Source organism: Amyelois transitella, chromosome 12 (genome assembly GCF_032362555.1).
Source record: "Amyelois transitella isolate CPQ chromosome 12, ilAmyTran1.1, whole genome shotgun sequence".
In the NCBI taxonomy this organism is placed as follows: domain Eukaryota; kingdom Metazoa; phylum Arthropoda; class Insecta; order Lepidoptera; family Pyralidae; genus Amyelois; species Amyelois transitella.
The window spans coordinates 9,352,648-9,378,625 of record NC_083515.1 but is presented as its reverse complement, the minus strand read 5'-3'; the positions used below and the strand labels follow the sequence as shown (position 1 = coordinate 9,378,625).

Here is a 25,978-nt window from a genome sequence, read left to right as displayed (position 1 = left end):
ATTGCGCGTCTTACCCCGTAAGGGATAGAGACGTGAATTTATGACAAGTGATATTTGAATGTCTGCCAAATCTATTCGCGGCTGGTTAATTAATAAATTTCAATGCTTAGTTAACCAGACCGTGTTCAAAAACGATGAAATTATGCAAAAATTAGCTAACATTTACATTGGAAGTAATAAAAAATAGGCGTAAGTAAAAAATACAAGAGCAGCTTCCAATGCGTAATTTTAATACAGTTACTAACTGGCATTAATTTCAATTAACGTTATTTAGCGTCGAAGACATAAAACACAATTAGATTGACAGTTGTAAGACGCGTGAAGCTTGTTCGCGTTTAATTATAACCTCAAAATGTCTGTTGTAAGCAAATTATGCGGGAAAGTGACACTGCGCAACACGCGTGGTGTTGTTATAATGTCAAGAATTCAGGATGTCAGCTAGTCATCTTTGCAGGTGTACAAGTTCAGTAGTTGTTATAATTCTACCTACTGTTTAAACGAAGCTTTCGGATCGTACTAACTTTATCCGTTGCGGGGTAGGGAGAGAAAAATAAGTGCACTTTTAGTTCTAAGGCCTAATTTTAAGGTTGAGATTCAAAAAAGTTACAGGTTACAAAAATATGTAATTAGATACTTACGAGACAAAATACATAATTTAAGCTACAGAGCTAGCTATGATGTAAGAATTGCGGCAAGTGGAAATATGTAGTCTCTGTCTACCCCTCTAGGAAACAAGCGTGATTTAATGTGTTTAAATGTATGTATGAATGTCTACTAACTCAACTACTCAACTAGTATATTAACTTTCGACCTCTTTTCTCTTATTTAGCAGAATAGGTTATAAGTGGCCAGTAATAAAAAGTAAATTTTAAGCTCGTATTGAGTTCAAACAATTTTTTTTTTATTTTGTCAATAAGTTTGTTTAACATGTGCTTATTTTAGGTTAAAATCAAAGTGCTGTTTCAGAACATCCACAGTTTATTCCCATCAAACAAGTTTAATTTTATTGGAAGCGGCAGTAAACTTATTTATTTGACGTAAACCAATTTTGTGAAACCAAAAGATAGGACAATTATTAAGTGATATGAAGTGTCCCATGATAATGAATAAAAGTTTTTAATTTGAGTTTCATTAACTAAAAATAAATAATTGTTTTTTTTTTGTACTTAAATTGGTCACCTTAGTCGGCACTACAAAGCGAGTCTTACCCGTCCCACTTCGGCACACTGTGTCATCTATCAGTGCACATTATTGTACCCTTGATGTAATGTAAGACTTTGCATCGATTAATGATCGTAATTCGACATTAATTGGACCAGAGAAAGTTGGGTGGTTTTAGTGTTGTATGAAATTATTGTTGTGTACCGCCGAGGTTTCTACAAGGAGGTTCATGTACATCTTTCATTCAATTAATGATTTAACTTAACGATTCTTATTATGTATGTAAGTATACTTATAAGGCTAAGTATCACAGTCTTGACGTAAGTCAAGCCAATGTAAATACATACATATATTCACGTCTATATCCCTTGCGGGGTAGACAGAGCTAACTGTCTTGAAAAGACTAATTGGCCACGTTCAGCTGTTTGGACTTGACTTATTTTTATAAATAAATATATATACGGGACAAATTACACTGATTGAGTTAGCCTCGAAGTAAGTTCGAAACTTGTGTTACGAGATACCAACTCAACGATACTATATTTTATAATAAATACTTATATAGATAAACATCCAAGACCCAGGACAATCAGAAAAAGTTCTTTTCTCATCATGCCTTGACCGGGATTCGAACCCGGGACCTCCGGTGTCACAGACAAGCGTACTACCGCTGAACCACAGAGGCCGTCATATACTTATATAAAGAACATACGAGTATGTGCTGTGTGATTGCGGCACTTAAGAATAGAACTACTCCATATTTATCCCATGGATGTCGTAAAAAACGATTAAGGGATAGGCTTACCAACTTGTGATTCCTCTGGTAGTCGATGGGCTATGGTCACTACTTGAATCTCAATTTCATTTCCAAGACTGTTGGGACTGTCTATGCCGCAAGGGATACAGACATGACTATATGTATGTATGTAATGAAATAGAAAAAAGGGAATAGAAAAGGAAATTCATAGAGAGTTTCACAGTATGGCGAGGTTGAATGAAAAAGGGTTGACTAAACAAATATTCAGGGAGAGTGTGGATGGGAAAGGTCGGTTTGGATCAAATCCGATCTTCTTAGGGAAAGGTCAGGTCAAGAGTTACCTTAACCGACCAGCTTAAACGAAGGTAGTGATAATTGTGTTTATAGTGAAAATGTCTTTATCGCAGGGGTCGTGCCAAGTAGGAAGTTACAATACAATACAAATTATCTTTATTGCCCATAAAAATACATATGTAGTAGTGTTGTAGTGAAACATACGTTATGAATAGGTTGAGCAAAATCACTAAACAATCTCTTCCAGCCGACCTTTGGGTAGTGAAAGGTAAAAAACCGGGTGGGTGGTAAAATTTGTAACTAGAGGCCGCCCGCGACTTCGTCCGCATGGAATCCCTATACATCCCGCAGAAACTCCGGGATAAAATGCCTTATGTTATTCTGGGTCTTCAGCTTTAGTAGGTTCAGTAGATAGTATTTGCGTGAAAGAGTAACAAACATCCTCACTCACAAACTTTCGCATTTATAATATTAGTAGGATATACATATATTTTGTTTTAATTGGAAATTTGAGTGCATTTGACCTCATTCTGTCTGACGAAAATAGGAGTAAGGTGCAAGATGCAAGCTAAAAAGAATCTATTTCACTTGTAATTTTTAGGTATGGCGGAACAGAAACGCGGGGTAGAAATTTCAAATTTTAACTATTTGCACGTAGATGAAAATAAACGATTTCTTTAAAATACGTTGTCTCAATATTATTTGCTATTGCTACCTATAATTTAAATACCTAGTGCGTGTCGGATAAGAGTTGTATAACAACAACAATAGTAATTTATTGTTGTTCCTTGCAGTTTTTTAGTTGATCACTTAGGCGGGTAATGAGGCGTAAGGTATGCAAATAACAATATTAATGCATACAAATGTAGGTACGCTAATTTACAGCTTGATTTCATGGTTGCTTCGTGTTATTTTTTTTCTATGTTTTTAAATACGTTGCAAGGAATTTGTTCTTTTTTTCTTTTTATTAGCTTTCATGAGCGGCCAGTTTCTTTTCAAAGACATCAGTAGATTAAGTTGATACTCGGTCAGATTACGGTTAAAAGTCAAAGGTAGTAAAAATTTTGTACATTTAAACTTAATCTCCCTGGGGGATTTCAATTCGCGTTGATATGACTTTTTTTCCTACACGTACACGTACATATGATCAAGTTCTTTATCCCTCAAGTGGTAGACAGAGCCAACGATCCCGAAAAGACTGAAAGGTCACGTTCAGTTGTATGTCTTTAGATTTTAATATTGATTATTTTAAGGTTCATTAAGTAAAGATTACTAGCGTTGCCCTTGATGAAATTTTACAGTCAGCTCGCAAAGAGAAGCAGTTGGCTAGCGTGGAAGAAAAACCCTCGAAGGTCGGGATTTGAACCAAAACTCCCTGATGATATGAAAGGTCTAGGTCTAAAGTTGAACAGGCAAGTAAATTCATTCTAGCTTGGAAAATAAAACTTGTTTTTTTTTTCAACCCTTGATTGCCTACCCGCTGAGACTCCTTTTACGTTTAAACTGCATATTTTATTTTTGTTTTTCTAAACAAAGGAGCAGCTGGTTAGTTTCTCACACCTCCGCATAACTTATTTTTATGTTTTAATTTCAGTACCAATTGTTAAATGTACATACAGCCGTGGCTAAAGGCCCGTACACATTAGGCAAAGCATTGATAACAACACACGTACATACATGCCGGAGCGTGTCACGGGTTACTCAAATTATCAAATATTTTGGGATACTCACTTGGTTGTTAAGCCACTATATATATCACACATTGTAGCGGCCGTTCAGCCTCTATGGACAGGCAGACACATATTGATGAAAAAATAGGTCAATCAAAATTTGACTACAAAGAAAATAACACAAGACGCCTTGAACAGCCAAAAATCTGGTTTAATTCTGACCGACCTATCAGAGCCTCGGCCCGTTCACACGGAGCCAACAGTCTCCAAAAGACTGACAGGCCACGTTCAGCTTTTTGGCTTAATGATAGATTTGAGATTCAAATAGAGACAGGCTGCTAGCCCATCGCCTGAAAGAACGAATCCCAAGTATATAAGCGTATCCCTTAGTCGCCTTTTACGACATCCATAGGGAACGAAGCGGTCGCATTCTTTTTTCAATTGGTGCCGGGAACCTCATATTATTATATCTCAATACAAAAGTGTAGACGATTCCTTATACGCTCACAGAAATATGATTTACGGTCTCACCTTTTTAATATTCCACAATGTTCCCCACATTTCCTGGCTCGGTGATATAATTGCATGTTTATTAAGACGTTATCGTTATGTGTCGATGTGTTACTGTCCGCTGTCTGTTCGCACGGCATCTCCTGAACTTATTAAATGTTATTGCGAAAAAAAAAAACTTGGTTCATTTGTGATGTTTGTTCTCTTAGGTAAATTGTAAGAAAAATATTTATGAAATTTGATGATTTAAACGTCTATCTGTGGTGTACTGAGTGAGGATTTTCCGAATTTGCCGCGGGCACGGAATATTGCGTTTTTCGTTCAACGCGGGCGAAGCCAGGGACGATGTCTAGTCTCACCTTTGAGACGAATTTGGTACAGTCCATTTCGTTAGGTAAATAAAATAAGGATACGTCTTTTTGTTGAAAAATGCAAATCTCAATTAAAGTAAGGTCAACAGCAAAAAGTAATAGGCGGAGTTAACCTTTCCCCTTTTTGACTGTACCTAGCACAATATAACTTGGTCAAAGAAACAAACGACTCGGTAGCGTGTAAATTATACGATTGGATAAGCAATACGTATCATTCTAGTTAAGATAAATTTATTATCATTATTAGTCGAGTAGGTAGGACCAGACCTTTGACTTCAATGAATTTATTGAAGTGTTGTTGAAAACAGGAAAATTCTAGTATTGTAACGAACAGGAGTAACTTCTACATACGGTAATATTTAACACGGTTCAGACACTTTCGAAACCAAATTTTGGAACTAGGTAGGTAGTTACGAAACAAGAATATTTTTCTTTCTTCAAAATTGGTTTCGGTAAAAGAATAATATTTCTTATCTCGAAATTTGTTTCGATAAAAGCCTACAATTTAGACTGTCACGATTTTAGATCTAAGTTATGGTATTTTAGTATTTCTGGTACCGATTTAATGAAATACATATTTCATTTCGGAAGGTCTCAATTCTGTGTCCAGAGTGTTCGTAAAATTTTGTGCAAACCTCCTTATATGTTACTGGCCAGTTGCAAAAAAATTATATGTTTGTTTTCATTATGGAATCTTATGAAAATAATTTAAAAAATATATATATTACTACGCAATATTTTACGAGTGCATGTTAACATATTTAATAATACATAAGTACAAATATTGTTCAATCCCTTGCCAATATAATATTGTTAAATCTTTTTCCCTTTTTTTTATTTTCTTCATGTCAAGAAAGTATCTAAAGTTTATTTATCCCAACTCTTTTCCCCAGTTTGTTAAGAGACAAACCGATTCATTAGTTCATCATCAAACTATTTTTTAACTCTGATTATGATAAAAACTGGTATTTTTGTCATAATCATTCTCTATTCATAAATACTATATTTTTTTGTTTCAAACTTCATTAAACAAAATTAAGGTGTATTAGCAGAATATTCCAGTCAACCGTCGCTAAAACATTACAAAATAAGTTGTAAGTATATACCTAATAGACAGCAAAATACTAAGTTTCATCAATAAATGCATTCTCAGTGATGCACAATGTGCAAGATGCACAAAACGATTGAACAGCAATAAAATTTTAAGATGGCCGCAGGCTCGATTGAAGATTGCACTTGGTACAAAATACCGAACAGGCATTAAGATCGCGTTACATAAAGGAGGATCTAATTTAGTACTTCATACATACATATATATGATCACGTCTATATCACTTGCGGGGTAGAGAGAGCCGTAGTCTTTAAAAGACTGATAGGCCACGTTTAGCTGCTTAGCTCAATGATAAAATTGAGATTCAAATAGTAACAGGTTACTAGCCCATCGCCTAAAAGGAGAATCCAAGTTTAAAAGGCTATCCCTTAGTCGCCTTTTACGGCACGCCTTTTGGTCCCATTCTTTTTTCTATTGGTGCCGGGAACCACACGGCACATAAAATTAAACTGATATTAATAATGCAATTAATTAATATTGTTTGTTGATAGTCATCTTGAAATTATTTAATTAACTTACATTATTACCTCATTTTTCTTTGTATATTTTGGTTCAGATATTTACGTCAGTAGAGAGAAAAATAACCATTAATATAATCACTTGATGAGATCTTAATTTTAATTTAAATATGTACTATAAATGTTAACTTAAACAAACAACATAATTTTGTGGTAACATTTAACGTGGCTTAACGGCTGATTTATCTTTTAACTAGCTTTTAATAAGATCTTCACTTAAGTGACCTACAGTTACCTAAGTAGCCTATCCCTTAGTCACCTTTTAATAGGCCACGTTCAGCAGTAAATAGTGGCAGGTTGCTAGCCTGTCGCCTAAAAGAATCCCAAGTTTATAAGCCTATTCCTAAGTCGCCTTTTACGACATCCATGGGAACGAGATGGAATGGTCCTATTCTTTTTTGTATTGGTGCCGGGAACCACACTCAATTAAAATTGAAGACTTACCGTCTCATGTATAATCAAGGTTCAGTACTTCTTAAGGGCATATTCATTAAATTGGTCCGGGATTAATATGTTCTTAAGCGATAGGCTAATTAAGTAGCTTCTGTGTAAAGAGCGTCGTGTACTAAAAATATTTAGTGAATTTGCAACATACAATACAATCATGTATAATATTATACATATAATAACGTGTATATCCCTTGTGGGGTAAGCAGAGCCAGTCTTGAAATACTGATAAGCCACGTTCAGCTGTTAAGATTAATGATAGAACGGAGATTTTTATATAGTGACAGGTTGCTAGCCCGTCGCCTAAAAGAAGCCCAATTTATGACAAACTGACATTTGTTGCAGAAACATATATTAAGAATATGTTGAGCAAAGGCAGACTTACCGCTAAGCTCTCTTCCAACCAACCTTTATACATATGTACATATTTTTTAGGCGGATAGTCTAGCAACCTGTCGCTATTTGAATCTCAATTCTATAATTAAGCCAAACAGCTGAACGTGGCCTTTCAGTTTTTTTTAAGACTGTCGGCTCTGCTTACCGCATAAGGTGTACAGACGTGATTATATATACATATGTATGTATACAACAGCTGAACGTTGCATTGTAGCCTTTTTAAGATTAATGACTTTGTCTACCCCGTAAAGGATAAAGACGTGATTATTTGTATTTACGTATGTGTTTACATTACGCATGGACATTTCATGAGGAGATAATTTTGATATCTCTAGATAGAGCATAAATCTATCCACATTCATGATTCCCCTCATGAAAGTTCGTCGGATCACGGACCTGACAAAGATGACCTGACCTGACCTTTCTTCAGGACGTTCCTGATTTTGTCAAGGTACATTCGTCTCGTCTTTCCCTTTCAACGTTTTAATCGTTTTAATCACTAATAATCTAAAGACGAGAAATGAGTATCAACGTTATATGAACGACTATCCTATCTGCAATATCTTTACACAAAATTGAACTTCGGTATCGAAGCACATCTAAATTAGATGCCTGTTAATATAAATTTGAAAACAAAAAGTTAAGTGTAAAGTATACCTCGATCTCATTATGTATTATATATACTATGTTTATCAGCTACTCCGCCTACTTCTTCTTCTTAAATCTATACTAATATTATAAAGCTGATGAGTTTGTTTGTTTGTTTGTTTAAACGCGCTTATCTCAGAAACTACTGGTTCTCATTTAAAAATTCTTTTTGTGTTGAATAGACCGTTTATCGAGGAAGGCTTTAGGCTATATAACATCATGCTGCAACTATTAGGAGCGAAGAAATAATGGAAAATGTAAAAAAAACCGACAACATTATTCATCCTTGAGAGCTTCAATGATGCCTAAAATAACTATTCTACGCGGACGAAGTAGCGGTCGGGACGAAGGAACAGCTAGTTTAATAAATAACTCAGTATCGTTAAGTGGCGCGTCCTCTTATTATCTATTTTCTCAAATTTTTTAAAATTTGTTGGCCTGTTGTAAGCTTTTCTTTTTTCTTTGTTTGATCAAAATTTACGTCTATATCCATTGCGGGGTAGACAGAACCAACAGTCTTGAAAAGACTGAAAGGCCACGTCCAGCTGTTTGGCTTATTGATAGAATTGAGATTAAAATAGTGACAGGCTGCTAGCCTATCACGTATAAGAAGAATCCCAAGTTTATAAGCCTATCTCTTAGTCCCATTTTACACAACCATGGGATGGATATGGAGTGGTTTACAATACAATACAAATACTTTATTTGCTATAAATGCGGTACAATTATAGGTGTTACAAAGCATATACATACATCTATTCTAAAGTGCTAAAAACCACACGATACTGTTCATATAATTGATCGTGGCAAGTGAAAGTATGTAATCCTTCTATCTATTAGTTGTTGTTATAGCAATTTTACCTGAGCTCATAACAGTTAACGTCTAGTGATTGTATTTTGAAATCCAACCAATAATTTAAGGCTATAAACGCAAGGTTAGCAGAAAATATAACAAAGACGTACCGAGATATTATTATTGGCAATTTAATTTGACCTGATAAATCTGTTTCATTGCTAGGTATTGCCGGCGGATTCCCCTCAGCGATTCATCAATAGTATCGTTGAGTTATGAACTTTTGTACTGCTGCAACACATTACCCTTCGAAATGTGTTTCGTTATTTTATTAAATTTTATATTTCTTAACAGCTGAACGAGGCTTATCAGTCTTTTTAAGACTGTTGGCTCTGTCTACCCCGCAAGGGATATATACGTGATTATATGTATGTATGTATGTAATAAATAAATATAGAGTTTTTAATTGGTAAATAAAGGATTAAATAATTATATTTATAGAATAGAATAGAATAAAATAGATTTATTTTCAAAATTGGATACGAGGTATCACTTATTGACGTCAAATAACTTAAATCTAATTATAACTACTACCGCTTCCAAAGCGCATGTGTAGAAGAAGCGGCGGAACAAACTACACTGCAGCATTTTCATCGGACGTCAATTTACAAATATAGATCTCTTAAATCTAAATCGTGGACGAATGCATATAATTTTTTTAAAGCCTAGCGAGGTTGATGCTAAAATCAATCGCGTATAAATAAAGAGGTTACAAAAAAAATGTACCTACAAGCATATTTACGACATCAAATCTAGGTAAGCCCCATAGAAACATCCATTTTACTTTATTCCATTAAATCACAAGCAACAAAATGCCACCAGTTGATTCTCAATCAATAGTATTCCCATAACTTTTTGCGTGAGCACGCAGCCTTCATTGAGTCGTCGCATGCGCATGCGCAAGCCACGGACATTCCAATAAGGATTCCTAATTTATTATTTCATTGTAGACACAGGCAACGAGGGCGCCATTCATGCGTTCGTACTTTGGAGTTGATAACCAAATGGATATCTATTTTGATTACAAAATTACACATACATATCATCACGTCTATATCACTTGCGGGGTAGACAGAGCCAACAGTCTTGAAAAGACTGAAAGGCCACGTTCAGCTGTTTGGCTTAATGATAGAATTGAGATTCAAATAGTGACAGGTTGCTAGCACATCGCCTAAAAGTAGAATCACGAGTTCATAAACCAATCCCTTAATCGCCTTTTACGACTTCCGTGGGCAAGAAATGGAGTGAGCCCACATGTCTGGTGGCAAAGAAAAAAAACACATAGGTATGTGTCAGCTATTACTCTTCCCGCTAAGTTGGAGTGGGAAGGCCTAGACGAACATACATAATCTTGATCAAATCGGAGACGTATGTTCGTTTGTTTGTTTGTAAACTCTTTATTGCACATAAAAATAAATATAACAAATTACAAAACAGTTATTGGATTTAGAAGAATATGTACAATGGCGGACTTATCCCAAATGGGAGTTCATCCAGTCAACCAAAATATGAGTCATTGAGGACGCGTTCTAGCAAAAGGTCAGGTCAAGAGTACCCGAAACTTAAGAGCTTGCATGAAGAGAGTTGTGAATGTGGAACGTGGCAAGTGGAAAGATGTGGTCTCTGCCTACCCCTCCAGGAAAAGGCGTGATTTTATGTATGTATGTAACAGGTAAGAGATTGTATAAGACTTAGTATAAGACTTTCAAATTTTAAGTTTTTAACTGATATTCAAGTAATAACCGCTCTTCTTTGGTGCCATAATGCTGAAAACGTTTATTTTTTGTATTTTTGTAGGTATGTATGCAATTGGACTAAAATTCTTCTTATTATAGGTGATTGACTAGCAACCTTTCATTATTTGTATCTCGCGATCGCCTCTGCACCACAGAGGCCGTTAAATTTTGGTCCAAACTCCATTTGTATTTAAGCTTCTTGTCGGTATATAAGTTAACATTTGTTTAATATAAGACGCGCAAGGGTCTTAGAAATGTTCACCTCTTTAATGTTTTTGATGGTGTGTGTTGGTGATAAGTTAAAGATTTGTGTGCACAGCGTGAGAAAGTGTGTGTTACGACTATATTCAACGTTCACACCACGATTTGTTATGCTGTATTTAAATTTATTACTTGATTTTGATCAAAGTTTATTTAAGTACCTACGTGAGTTTTATTTGCTTAAGTAGAATGTATTGAGATAATCTTCTGAAAATTAATTATTGTCAGAAGATGATCATATGAATTCCAAAATTGTAGAACTAACTTTATAATAAATCGTACATACGACGAACCCACGCTACTTTTATTTTCTGTTTAAACCTTAATAACCCAAAAAATTTCTTGGCGTTTATACTGAATGAATGAAATACATACTTATGAATATCATTTCTTTAAGGTTATACGTAATAAATAAACTTTGACGGAAATATTTTAATTACCAGGAGTAACATAAATTGACAGGGGTTTCGCATGTGTGGGATATGACTAGTCTTAATAGGCTATTACACTCTTTTTTGAAAACTATTTTAAATCAATCCTGAGACTGTGTTATACCTATAGAATTTTTATTAAAATTTTTTAAAGCCGAAAAGTGCTCTAAAAACGATTTATTATTTATGATTTTGTATTTTCGCGCGAAAACGCCATCCGCCATGCTGTTTTGACTCGTGACGTCATACTTTTAGTAAACAATACGGCTCTACGTAAGACTAAAGTAAAAAGATTTTTGTAATAATGAATTACAATACATATTGTTGGTGTCTTGTTCCTGAATGCAAGAATACAAGTATAAAAACACCAGAAAAATTGTGGATTGTAAGAGAATGTTTAATACAATAAATACTTACATCGCTGTTTTAACATTTCTTAACTCAGCAGAACAGAAATCGGGATTGGACGCAAAAAATTTCGCCACCATCAACGTATTAATCCTCGGTAGATTTATATTGTCTGCTTTCACAAAACCGTCTTCCATGATTCTATTAAATTATTAAAGAGTAAAAACCCAAAAACGTGATAGAAATTTTAAAATTTCAAAATAAACAGAGCCTGACATCATCAATATGTTTTCGATTCGATATTTGTTTACTAAAAGTATGACGTCACGTCAGTACCCAACATGGCGGATAGCGTTTTCGACTTTTGAAGAACAGATTAAAAAAGAGGATTTTTTAAATTGAATTATAAAATCCATATTGCACTTTTATGAATAATGATCGATGTTTTTCTTTTATTTTTTACAAAATCTATAAGATACGTGCATTTTTATATTTTTTTTTACATGGTGTAAAATAGCCTATTGAAGAATTTTTGTATCTTCAGTGGGCTTAGTATCTTTAGGCTGAGAAAAAAACTTATAGAAAAGAATAAACAAAAAAAACTAAATATTAAATCACGATTTATTTAAATAAAAACACAATTATTCATCAATTATTTACAATCAATAATAACCATATTAAAACAACTAAACGAGACCAGTTTAACAACTTCGTTATAATATACTAAAGCATTATACAAAGGCATAATACAAAAAGATTAAGATGCAGATTAACATTGTCACTTCTTAAATCATGTAATTGAGTAACTTTTGCTACTGACTATGATTAAATCAGAGCATATCAAATCTTTTATTGTACGTTGGACTCATGACTCTTAAGAATAAATCTAGTTTTCAACCAGTAAAAGCTAGGTATATGATATCTGAGGTCTTGTTCTATTTAGATAAATATAAATATATACGGGACAAATTACACATATTGAGTTAGCCTTGAAGTAAGTTCGAGACTTGTGTTACGAGATACTAACTCAACGATACTATATTTTATAGTAAATACATTATATAGATAAACATCCAAGACCCAGGCCAATCAGAAAAAGTTCTTTTCTCATCATGCCCTGGCCGGGATTCAAACCCGGGACCTCCAGTGTCACAGACAAGCGTACTACCGCTGCGCCACAGATATAAGACTTTGTCATTAAAACTGAATTTAGTTTTCTCCATGTAATCAATGAACGCCATAGAAATTTTATTTTTAGCAATTGAGTACTGACTATTGATTGACTTTGAAGATGCTCCGAAAAATCCGCGGGCGCTGAATTTAATGACCAGCATGGAATTAATCATATCAATTTATGAAATCATTATAATTTTTATCACTTAGTGTAAACATTACAGAGTATTTTTTTTATATTTCAGATCAGGATCCTGTACGATGTTTTTCGTATCGTAAGAGCTTTGGTTTGCAAACTAATGTACGTAAGTTACAGTACAGAAAAGAGTTACTGTTACATCACTGCGCTATATTTGTTATTTTTTTTTAATTCAGGTGCCATAACCGTCCGAACACAGATGCTTTATCATAATATTTTGTCCAAGTCTACATGTTATGACATAGGATGTATTATCGGATAGACAAGCCATATGTGGTTTCATCCAGGAATACCGGCATAGCAGAAAGTCTCCTCGAATTTGTATTAATCTTCTGCGTGTCTTCTGGAAGGAAGTTCCAGATGATGAGGTCTTCGTCCGCTGTTGCTGTCGCTGGATAATTCAATAAAAAAATGAGACAGAAACAATATGAGCGCAATCATGCCAAGATTGAGAACCATATAAGAAACTTTTATGTAATGAAGATCATGCGGTTCGGGTTGTGGGTCTATGTGTCAGTCTATCAGTATCCTGTGAAAAAAGATATCGTAAAAGGTGACTTATGGATAGGCTTAAATACTATATACTTGGGATTCCTCTTTCCGCAATGGGCTAGCAAACTGTAACTATTTGAATCTCAATTTTATCTTTAAGCCGAACAGCTGAACGTGGCCTCTGAATATTTTCAAGACTGTTGTTTCTGTCTACCCCGCAAGAGATATAGACATGATTTTATGTTATGTTTATCAGTATCCTTTTACTATATTCATATTTATTCATTTTCTAAGTGTAAGGTAGGTAGGTATATTTATAGATTTTCCAAGATCCTTAAGATGGATTGATTGGTTCCAGTCTAATTTCCACTCAGAGTAGTACTATGTTAAATCAGCTCATTTTTACCAAGTTTAGTCCCATCAGGGCTGAAGACCATGGTCCTCACACGGTCCAGCCCACCGCGGCCTTCTCCCCATTGGTCCACCACCGTTTCTGGGTCACTCAGCACAAGAAGATGCGAGTTGTTTTTTGGGTAACTAAGCGATGCATCTGAAAATGAAAGAATTTTATTGTTTGTCTCACTTTTGATCAAATTATTTTGCAATAAAATCATGCCTCTTTTCACCAGGGGAACGAAGATTTTTCTGCATGTTAAGATCTTTGCTTTTTTTATTCGCTTTGTCACTCTTCATAACTCTTCATGCAAGCTTTCGGCCTTGGTTGGTTTTTTTACTTTCGTGTATCGGTTTTATTATTTCATTGGATTCGTGTACTTTTAGCCTGACCTTTCTCCTTCCTATTTCAACGTTTCCATTCCCACGCCCTTGTTTAATCTGCTTTTAGCTGCTCATTTCTCTAGACCATCTAGATTTTAGTCAAAGAAGATTTACTTGGATGCCACAGACTAAACACCATCTCCCCAGTCTGATGCCTAAATGACAGTGTATCCATGACGCACTGGATGTGGGTTAGCGTCACATGGCTTATGTGAGGGGTAAAGACGGGATTTGTGTGTCTTTGTCTAGAAATCAATGAAAACGGTAATACCTGGATGTCACAGAATAAGAACCATCTCTCCAGTCCGATGACTAACCGACAGTGTATTTACGACGCACTTGTTGTGGATTAGCGTGACATGGTTTATGGTGAGGGTCAAAGACGGGATATGTGTGCCTTTATCTAGTTTACCTAGACACATAGCGAAGAGGCTATACCTGGATGCCACAGACTAAGCACCATCTCCCCAGTCCGATGGCTGAACAGCAGTGTGTCTACGACGTACTGACTGTGGCTCGGCGTCACATGGCTTATGGTGAGGGTCAAAGACGGGATATGTGTGCCTTTATCTAGTTTACCTAGAACCATAGCGAAGAGGTTATACCTGGATGCCACAGACTAAGCACCATCTCCCCAGTCCGATGGCTGAACAGCAGTGTGTCCACGACGTACTGACTGTGGCTCGGCGTCACATGGCTTATGGTGAGGGTCAAAGATGGGATATATGTGCCTTAATCCAGTTTGAGGTTATACCTGGATGCCACAGACTAAGCACCATCTCCCCAGTCCGGTGGCTGAACAGCAGTGTGTCCACGACGTACTGACTGTGGCTTAGCGTCACGCTGCTCATAGTGTCCGTGTTGATGTCCCACGTGGCCAGCCTGGAAACGTCGCCTTGCATCGCGGCGATACCCAGGAACGAGGTGCGCCATGGGTGCCACGCGAATACCTGGCGGTTATAAGGTGACATACATACATATGGTCACGTCTATATCCCTTGCGGGGTAGAGAGATCCAACAGTCTTGAAAAGACTGAATGGCCACGTTCAGCTATTTGGCTTAATGAGAGAATTGAGATTCAAATAGTGACAGGTTGCTAACCCAACGCCTAAAGAAGAATCCCAAGTTTGTAATATGCCTATCCCTTAGTCGCCTTTTACGACATCCATGGGAAAGAAATGGAGTGGTCCTATTCCACACCTATAAGGTGACACCACATTATTTTGAGTTGTCAAATAGGATTCTATAGTCCTTTAGCTGAACCTCAAATGTACATCGATGCTCTTTCGATCAAAAGCAAATGAAGATTCTATTTCGTTCGCTTAGAAAGAAAATCGTGAGAAAACCTGCACTTCATTTAGGTAAATGAGTGTGCGACCATAATACGATCTGAGTAAGAATTTTTTTCATGGGATAACGGAGGTCAGAAGGAGAATCACTAGGTACTTGTGACACGGTCAAAATCCAGGGCTTCCCCACAGTCAGGACATAACCGCGACAAATGCCTGGAAGATGATGATAAAGGTGATTCTCTCTCTCGCATCTCCCCATTGTTCTCTCGATTGGATTCACTAGAATCTAGTGACTAGATGAAAGTGCATTTTTCATTAGCGAGAAAGAGATGACGTGTGGTTCTCGGCACTTTTTGATTCTCAATTCCATTATTTAGCCATATGGTTGCGCGTGGCCTGTTAGTCGTTTCGATTTTGTTGGCACTGTCTTCCTGACAAAGGATATAGACGTGACTATATGTATGTATGCTAGAGAAATAGATGAAGTGTTCAATTCTACTTGGAGCCACACAGCACGTAGATACAAAAAGAGAGTGACGCGATGCCGCTAGCAAATCTATAAGATATTTGTTAATGTAAGCCACTAACCTTAGTAGTCCATTCTGGTGAATTTATACTCGACAACAGAGCTAGTTCAGGCCAGGAGTATATGAAGATTGTGGTGTGATCGATGACTGATGCAGCCAGCTGCCTCGCGTTGGGGGACACCCTCACCATGAGGACTGTTTTATGAACATAACTGACAGAACTGATCGGCCGAGCGTCCCGCGTGAACGAAGATATCATACCGAAGGAACAGCCGCTGTGGTGATCATAAAATTATTACTTTCAAATAGCCGTGTGGTTGCTGGCACCAATAGGAAAAAGGATAGGGCCACTCCATCTCTTTCCCATGTATGTCGTAAAAAGTGACTAAGCAGTAGGCTTACAAAATTGGGATTCTTTTTCTAGGCGATGGGCTAGCAACCTGTCACTATTTGAGTCTCAATTCTATCGTTAAGCCAAATAGCTGAACGTGGCCATTCAGTCTTTTGAAGACTGTTGGCTCTGTCTACCCCGCAAGGGATATAGACGTGACCATATGTATGTATGTAGTAAATAAATATCTCTCTCACGCGACGAAGGAGTTTCCCGTGGGACTCCAGTCCAGGGCGGTGATGTCGCAAGATGGATTGATGAGGTGAGAACAGCTGCATACGGCGAAGTAGGAGACCTTGCTGTTGACGTTGTTGTGGACTTCCACCATCCTGGGGCTGGTGCCGAGCTGACGGAAGATATGAGAAATATATTCCTATGCAAAAGTGCCGTGTGGTTCCTGGCCCTTACAATATTTTTTTTTTTTATTTACTAAAATTTATCTGTTAAGAACAAATTTGTAAAATTGGGTATACTATATGTTTGTGTCGAGAGAGTAGCTTTGATAGGCACTTACAATATTACCACCATCTCTTTCGTATGAATAGAATAGAATAGAATAGATTTATTTTCAAAATTGGATACAAGGTATCACTTATTGACGTCACATAACTTAAATCTAATTATAACTACTACCGCTTCCAAAGCGCATGTGTAGAAGAAGCGGCGGAACAAACTAACACACAAATATAGATCTCTTAAATCTAAATCGTGGACGAATGCACATTGTCTACATTAAAAAACATGTATGAATGTAGAACTGATTATGTCAATACGAATATTTCGTCAAATAAAATAAATATAAAATAAAATATGTACATACTGTACAAATTATGTCAAGATCATGTCAAAAATACACAAGCATTTAAGAGGCCATTATGTCCAGCTCGGGCCACACATGTTTATCATTAATATAATCATCCGTGCTGTAATAGGCTTTCCTACAAAGCTCAACTTTAATATACTGTTTGAATTTTCTATCATTCATTTCAAGAACACTTTTTGGTAATTTATTATAAAATCTTATACAATTAATCAGAAATGATTTCCCTACCTTAGCCAGCCGATGTGCTGGGATCGACAACTTGTAATTGTTCCGCAGTGATCTACTAGTACATTCACCTACTTTTTTGAAAGAGTCTAAGTTTTTCCTAACATGCATGATGTTATCGAATATGTATTGGGAGGGCAAAGTTAAAATATTTAGGTTTTTGAAAAAATCTCTAAGGGAATCTCTTTGTTTAAGACCGTAGATATATCGAATTGCCCTTTTTTGTAAAATGAAAATAGTTTGTATGTCTGCTGCTGATCCCCAAAGCAGTAGACCATATGACATTAAACTATGAAAATAACTAAAATATACTAGCTTAGCAGTTTGCCACATCCGTCAAATGCCTAATACGACGAATAGCGTATGCTGCAGAACTAAGCCTTTTAGAAAGTTTTAAAATGTGAGCATGCCATCTCAAATTTGAATCTAATGTTATTCCTAAGAAAGTAGTACTATCAACAAAATCTAATCTTTTACTACTTATACTAATATCCACATTTGCCTGCCGCACATTGGGAAGTGTAAACTTAATGCATTGGGTCTTATTTGCATTTAACAGTAAGTTGTTGATTGTAAACCAGTTAGAGATGGCGGCTAAAGTGCTATTCACATCATCACAGATTTCGCTACGGCGGTTCATTTTAAAAATTAGTGACGTATCATCTGCAAACAACACGATGCCAGTCTGTTTCTCAATCATGCAAGGCAGGTCGTTGATATATATCAGAAAGAGAAAAGGTCCCAAAATGGAACCTTGCGGTACCCCAATTTTTACCGTCGCTCCTTTCGATTTTGTATTATTTAAATCTACCGTCTGTAATCTATCACTAAGATATGATTTAATTAGTTCAACGGCAGCAGTATGCATGTTGTAAAAGGCGATTAAGGGATTGGCTAAACTTGGGATTCTTCTTGTAGGCTGTGGGCTAGCAACCTGTCAATATTTAAGTTATACTCGATTCCATAATTGAGCCATACAGACGTTGCCTTTCAATGTTATTATATTCAGGACTGTTGGCTCTGTCTACCCTGCAAGGGATATAGACGTGACCATATGTATGTATGTGTTCGGGTGTGGTACCCACCAGCAATAATTCCCCGCGAGGGTCAAACTTGCAGCAGTGGATCTCCTGCGCGGTGAAGCCAGAGTTGACCAGGCTCTGAGTTCGCCAGCTCCACTTGTGGTAGCTGCGGCCCAGGGCTGCCACCAGGATGTTGTCGTTACTCCAGTCTAGGAGGTCAGGGACTGGAACAACAATTAGTTAAACCTCAATGGAAGAAATACCATTAATAGATAAGTACGCCATTGTACATATTCTTCTAAATCCACTAAACGTTTTGTAATTTGTTTTATTTATTTTTATGTGCAATAAAGAGTTTACAAACAAACAAACCTCATAAATAATTCTCTTTATTCTTTATTTCTGTTTACCTTGCAGAAACTGAAAGAATAGAATAGATTTATTTTCAAAATTGAATACAAGGTATCACTTATTGACGTCACATCACTTAAATCTAATTATAACTACTACCGCTTTCAAAGCGCATGTGTAGAAGAAGCGGCGGAACAAACTACACTGCAGCATTTTCATCGGACGTCGAAAGCTCTGAAAGCAAGTCACAAATGGTTTCTTCAAATTGACTTGGGTCATATTATTTTGTATATAAATTTGGATTCCCTTTAGACTATATGTTCTACTCTGTGAAAAATTTATTATACACGTCATCGCTGGTTGCAAAAGGTTCTGTCTTAATTTCCTTCTTCCCTCTTAAACCTTCGGCACTATACTTCGGGACCTGTCGCGAAAAACTATAGCTGTCCCGTTTTTTGATATAAAAAAAAGCGAAACAGTGACAGTTTCTCGCGCGATAAAAACGGCGTCGCGCGTGGTCAGAATTTCTGGAGATAGATAAGTATTTATTATAATAAACTACATATCTATTCTAAACTTTATTCATTCATACAATAGTCTTCTTTTGCGGGGTAGACAGAGCCAGCAGTCTTGAAAGACTGATAGGCCAAGTTCAGCTGTCAGGCTTAATGACAGAATTGAGATTTAAATAGTGACAGGTTGCCAGGCCCATCGCCTAAACGAAGAGTCCCAAGTTAATGTTATCCCTTAGTCGCCATTTCCGACATCCATTTAAAAGAGATGGTGTTGGGACCACCGTTTTTTTATATTGGTGCCGTGAATCACACGGCACTAAAGTTATATTGATAAATTTTACGCTACTTACAAGGGGCAACGCCATAAGAAGGTAGGTCCAAAATGCTGTCAGCTGATGACAGATATCTCTTCTTCCTCGGAACACAGGGCCAAGGTTGTACGAAATATTGTTTTTTTCCATTATCAGGTGAGTTCTGTTTCGGCAGAGTTTCCAGGCCGAACGCCTCGTCTAAGTAACTCACATATTTTTTCTTTTGTAAGTATTTGGAAAACTGAAAAATACTTAAAATATGTATATTTTTTTTTTGTATTTTTTACTTTTGTAGTTTTTATGTATGTATATTATAATTATTTTATTTTAAATTGTGTGTAGGTATAAATATATTTATTTAGTTTAACCCCACATTAAGTTCTCTGTAAGACCCAATGGTTGACTGGTAGATAATGCTTCTAGCGTTAAGTCCGCCAATTGTGCTATACATTTGTATTTTGTGCAATGAAGTTTGAATAAATAAATAATATATTTTTAAGGCTATTTTCTATTCCACTAGAAGTTATTAATACTGAATGTTAAATTATATCAAAAACTACCACTAAGAATGCATATTTATTCCTCCTCATGAAACAATGTTAATCAAAGGAAAGGTTTTGAGAACGAATGGGTAAGGTGCCCGGTTAAAATGCGTGTGGCGCTAAAAGACACAGGTTCGAATCCCACTTCGGCCAAATGACTATTTTCGCAGTTATGTACATTAGTTTGAATACTAACCGATGCTCTTACGGTGAGGGAAATCGTAAGGAAACCTGCACATTCAGGCAACTGGACGTTTAACCATGATCAATCCAATACGAGTTGGGTTCTCCTATAAAGGTTGCGGAGGTCAGCCGGGAGTCGCTTCGTGGGAAACCTGGCTCACCCAATCCAGGATCCATGATCAGGCATACCCCGGGCTCCTCTCCAGAGTGGTGAGGATGCAACCGGGACTAAAGCCAGGAGGAAGAAGAAGCAAAGGAAAGGTTTACTTGGAATTATTTTTTTAGTTTTAGGCGAAGAGCTGATAATCTGTCACTATATTCGATTCTCAATTCCATCATTAGGTCATACTGCTATACACGTTGTTTTTGAGTCAACTATTGCCTACCACTTAAAAGGTAAAGACGGGCTTATAATAGTATTTGTCCTTTTGTGCCGGAAAGGAACAAAAGGTAAATCAAAACATAGCAAGCTATTCATTTATTCTATTATAATTTCATCGCGACGCCTAATGTGCGATATTGAAGCATGTATGTAACATTAGTCGTAAAAGTGAAATACTTTATAGGTCCTGAATAATTATTAATGTCCTTTACAAACTATTAACATTGTAAGTCTAGTCTTATAATAGAACAAAGTCGACTCACCCAGATATCAAGGGTCGGTCGGTCGTCGACGTTCCAAGAACTGCGCATGCGCAATTCCTCGAAAGAGTCCCTCGGTGCCACGAACCTATCTACCCTCGGCCTTTGTCCGCGAGACTGCAAACAAACCAAACTGTTTCCACTTTTTTTTCCAACAAATTGAGCCACTAATGACGTCCGTTAAAACGAAAAAGCGCAACCTTTCATCGTAACATCGCACAGTTTTCTTAGAAATAATTCAAATTACACTTCCACTCGCCATGTCAAATGTTAATGTAGTACATCATCAGAAAAAGTCACATAATTCCACGTAACGACGCTCAAAATTCTAAGAAACCGTCCGGTTTTTTAAAAGAACCTGCTCAGTAGATAGGGGTTCTAAAAAGTCCTACCCCGTTTCTTGGAAAAATAGGAAGGTGAGTTTCCGAGAAATTGCTCAATGAAGTGGCAATCCGATAAGCGATGTCCGTCAGTGCGCCAGCGACAGGTCATGCGAGAAAAAATGCCAATTAAGTAGGTACAAACAATTATGTAAGGGACAACGTAGCCTTAACAACATTTACTTAAGATACGAGATATCTTATAGGTTTCAATAGCGAAAAAAAAGTTATCAACATACGCATAGTAATTAACCATATTTATTTAAAATATCAAGTTCGCGTACAGTCATTAACATAATTAAAAATACAGAGTTGAGGTCGTATCATTTTTTTGCACAAAACCAAGAAGAATTACATAAAAAAGTACTAAACGTTTGAAAGATAATATTACTAAACATTTTTAATTTCTTTTTTGTTTAATTGTTAATATACCGATTTAAATTTCCAAACAAATTTTAGGCTCTGTACACTTATTAATACTGTTGACTGTACATCTTAGTTTAAATAGCAAAAAATGCTTAATTAAGTAAACATTTACTGATGTGCTTTTTAAAAAGCATTAATACTTTTAAAATGTATTCCTGTATGCTTATGTTTAATTCGTTCTCAATTCTTTTTATTAACATTTTTATTTCTAGTCAAAAAAAATACAGGTTTGAAATACATGGCTAATTTCTGATAAAGGTAGTGACTTATACTTACTGAAAACTGGAGTAGCAGTTAATATTATTTTCATAATCACATAAACAAGTTTTTGTTTAAAAGTATAAAGGAAAAAAAACTAAAAAGAAGCTGCAGGAAGTAATGACTAGTTATATAAGAATAAATATATATAAGAATAAATAAAACTAGTAATTACGTATTACGTCATTACTTATATAAGAATTACCTAAATTCCGGCTCATGCCTTCGAGTCTACTGGCTTCTGTGTCAGTCTACACCGTAAGGGATACAGACGTGATGGATATATTATACGTAATTTATTTGTTTATATCTACAACCAATCTCAAATTGAATGGTTTGTAAAATCGCAAATCATTCATACAATATTCTTGAAATTTTCATGTTAAATACGGCTTAACCTTCAACGCTATGGCCAGACAAAAAGTTCCTTTTAACTTGACAGATCATCGAACTAAAGACATTACATACATACATACATAAAATCACGCCTCTTTCCCGGAGGGGTAGGCAGAGACTACCTCTTTCCACTTGCCACGATCTCTGCATACTTCCTTCGCTTCACCCACATTCATAACTCTCTTCATGCAAACTCGGCGGTTTCGGGTACTTTTGACCTGTCCCTTTACAAGGACGTCCTTAATTTGATCAAGATACGTTCGTCTAGGTCTTCCCACTCCGACCTTTCCCTCCACACTCTCCTTGTATATCTGCTTAGTCAACCTGTTTTCATTCATCCTCTCCACATGACCGAACCATCTCAACATACCCTTTTCTATTCCTGTAACTACATCTTCTTTCACATCACAACATTCCCTTATCACGCTGTTCCTTATCCGGTCACTCAATTTCACACTCATCATACTCCTTAACGCTCTCATTTCCACTGCATTTATTAAAGAGACATTATTTATACTAATATTATAAAGCTGAAGAGTTTGTTTGTTTGTTTGAACGCGCTATTCTCAGAAACTACTGGTTCGAAATGAAAAATTTGCGTTGAGTAGACCATTTATCGAGGAAGGCTTTAGACTATATAACATCACGATGCAACTATAAGAAGCAAACAAATAATGAAATATGTGAAAAAAGACGGGGAAAATTATTCATCCTTGAGAGCTTCAATGATGCCCAAAATAACTATAACACGCGGACGAAGTCACTGCCACAGCTAGTGATTCATATACGCCACGCACACATAGTACGAAAAATATAATAGTTTCCTATAAACACTGGTCCCCGAGATTTGCGGGACATTTTTGTTGCCGGCAAATGATTAAAGTCGGTGATAGTATTATTATCACATCTTCCAATTCCTGTGCCGGGCGGTTCCCGGCACCAACAGAAAAAATATTGGCCCACTCCATTTCTTCCCGTGGATGTCGTAAAAGGCGACTTAGAGGTAGGCTAACAAACTTGGGATTCTTCTTTTAGGCGATGGGCAGGCAACCTGTCACTATTTGAATCTCAATTCTATCTTAAAAGCCAGATAGCTGAACGTGGCTTATCAGTCTTTTCAAGACTGTTGGCCCTGTCTTCCCCGCAAGGGATATAGACGTGATTATATGTATGTATGTACTGTGCCGACTTTACGTTAGTCACCTTTTACGACATCCATGGTAACGAGATGCGAGTGGTCCAATTTTTTTTATTGGTGCCGGGAACCACACGGTACATCGAGAACAAATACAAATACCATTTATTCAGTATGTGTTAATAAAAGTTTGTTGTGCTAACACCCTTTATAGATTTAACTGTGGTATGAGATTCAGGCTTATAAGAGCTCAAAATGTTTTCAAAGATAAGATATAATTATAATATGTACTATATGTCAAGTAAACTCACTGTTTTCTTGCCAAACGTTTTTCTTTGCATATTTAAAGAGTGATTCACTTAAACAAATTTAACTAATACAATTTTAATCATGTCAAACAATAACGTATAAATACAATGCATTCTGTCAGTGTATTTTAAAAGTACCGTCGGTTAAGTTATTGAGGATAACTACCATCTATCCCACTAATATTATAAATGCGAAAGTTTGTGAGTATGACAGTATGGATGTTTGTTACTCTTTCACGCAAAAACTACTGAACCGATTACGATGAAATTTGGTATGTAGGTAGCTGAAGATCCAGAATAACATGTAGGCTACTTTTTATCCAGGAGTTCCCGCGGGATTGATATGGTTTCCATGCGGACAAAGTCGCGGGCGGCCTCTAGTAGATTTATATATATTTTTATTATTGATAGGTGGTTGAATAGCTAGGTTAAGGTGCCCAGGCTATAATGATAAAATGTAGTAACAAGTGCCGTGTGGTTCCCGGCACGAATAAAAAAAGAATAAGACCACTCCATCTCGTTCCCATGGATGTCGCAAAAGGCGACTGAGTGATAGGCTTATAAATTTGGGATTCTACTTTTAGGCGATGGGCTAGCTTCCGTTTACTATTTGAATCTCAATTCTATTATTAAGCTAAATAGCTGAACGTGGCTTATCAGTCTTTTAAAGACTGTTGGCTCTGTCTACACCGCGAGGGATATAATCGTGATTATATGTACACATGTATGTAGTAACAAGCAAAGCGTGTGGGGATAACAAGTTTTAAATCCTATCTTTGCCATGTACAAATGTATTTTTTCTGAGTTATGTAATAAGTGTGAGTGTTAACCGATGCTCTCACGATGAGGAAAAAAAAATGTGTAACCATGATTTAATATGAGTTAGGTTTCTCTGCAATAGTTGCGGAGGCTAGCGGGGAGCCGCTTTTTGTAAACACCCGAATCACCCTATCCTGGGTTCTTGGTCAAGGGAGAACTCCCTCCTCAACATCCTCTCCAGAGTGGTGAGGATATAATCGGGACTGAAGCCAGGAGGAAGAAGAGGGGAAAAGGTAACTGGTAAAATGTAGCCGAAAAATATTGTTTATTTATCGTGTCGTTTTAACGTTTAAAGAACACGACCTAAAAAAGAAAAAAGTAAGGCATATATTAAATTTTTGCTATTCGAAAAGTGTGAGGGGTGAAGTTTAAACTATTATATAAATATTTGTATTTTTGTTTCTCTCAGCTGAACGTAGCCTTTCAGTCTATTCTGGCGGCTCTGTCAATCCCGTAAGGGATAAAAACTTACGTTTAAGAATGTGAATCCAAATACCAAAAAAAAAATGGAATTCCACCAAACAGTCTTTGTCAGATACAGTACCTACTGCAATTAATTCACAAAAAAGGCAAAGACATTAGATATCATACAGCCATGCGGCCATAGACATTATACAATAATAGATGTGTGACGCCTCTAGGCAGTGGCCGTAAAAGAGGTGGATTCAAGGCGTGAAAGGCACCGTTGTGGTAACCAGTCACCGCTTGATCTGTCTATGCAAGAAGCTGCCATAGCTCTCAGAGGTCAATTTATAGAGGACGTGAAAGAGTGGGGAGATGGATCGCGTGAACAAACGTCTTGTTTTTGCACGTGACGCTAGTGTTGAGCAATGTTTTTTTAATGTCTAGATTAGGTTTGAATGATGAGAGTTATGATTATGGATGAACCGAAAAAAGTGGTCACGGTAAGTGGAATGATGTTTCTGCCTACCCCTCCGGGATAAAGGTAAGGTTATGGTTATATGTATATGTAAGCTTGCGTAAGTTACGTCTATATATCTTATTTCAAAATATCCTGTACCTACCTAAATAATGAAATAAAACAAAATTTTGTTTTTTTTTTAAATCTTTTATAGGTACTTTATATTGTACACTTATTTTTTACAGATGTTTTTTAAAAGAAAGAGAAAAGGATATTTTTAAATTGTCGTCCGGTACAGTGTAGTTTGTTCTGCCGCTTCTAGCGCTTCAGATACAATAGTAAACTTAAGGAGTGTTAATGTCATCAAAAGATAACTTGTATTCTAGTTTGAACTTATATCTATTTTTATTAAAAGC

At 36.3% G+C, this 25,978-nt stretch overlaps 1 protein-coding gene across 1 annotated transcript; it reads right to left on the bottom strand.

The window, feature by feature from the left end:
• Positions 1 to 13,031: 13,031 nt before the first annotated feature.
• On the bottom strand, positions 13,032 to 23,914 carry LOC106141746 (protein cortex-like). The gene is made up of 9 exons (XM_013343384.2): positions 23,885 to 23,914; positions 20,982 to 21,095; positions 19,651 to 19,852; positions 18,498 to 18,658; positions 16,562 to 16,710; positions 16,035 to 16,248; positions 14,908 to 15,103; positions 13,783 to 13,926; positions 13,032 to 13,275 (listed from the first exon to the last, which is right to left on the bottom strand). Exons 1-9 carry the CDS (start codon positions 23,912 to 23,914, stop codon positions 13,136 to 13,138), a joined length of 1,350 nt encoding a protein of 449 aa, XP_013198838.2. The 3' UTR covers positions 13,032 to 13,135.
• Positions 23,915 to 25,978: the final 2,064 nt, after the last annotated feature.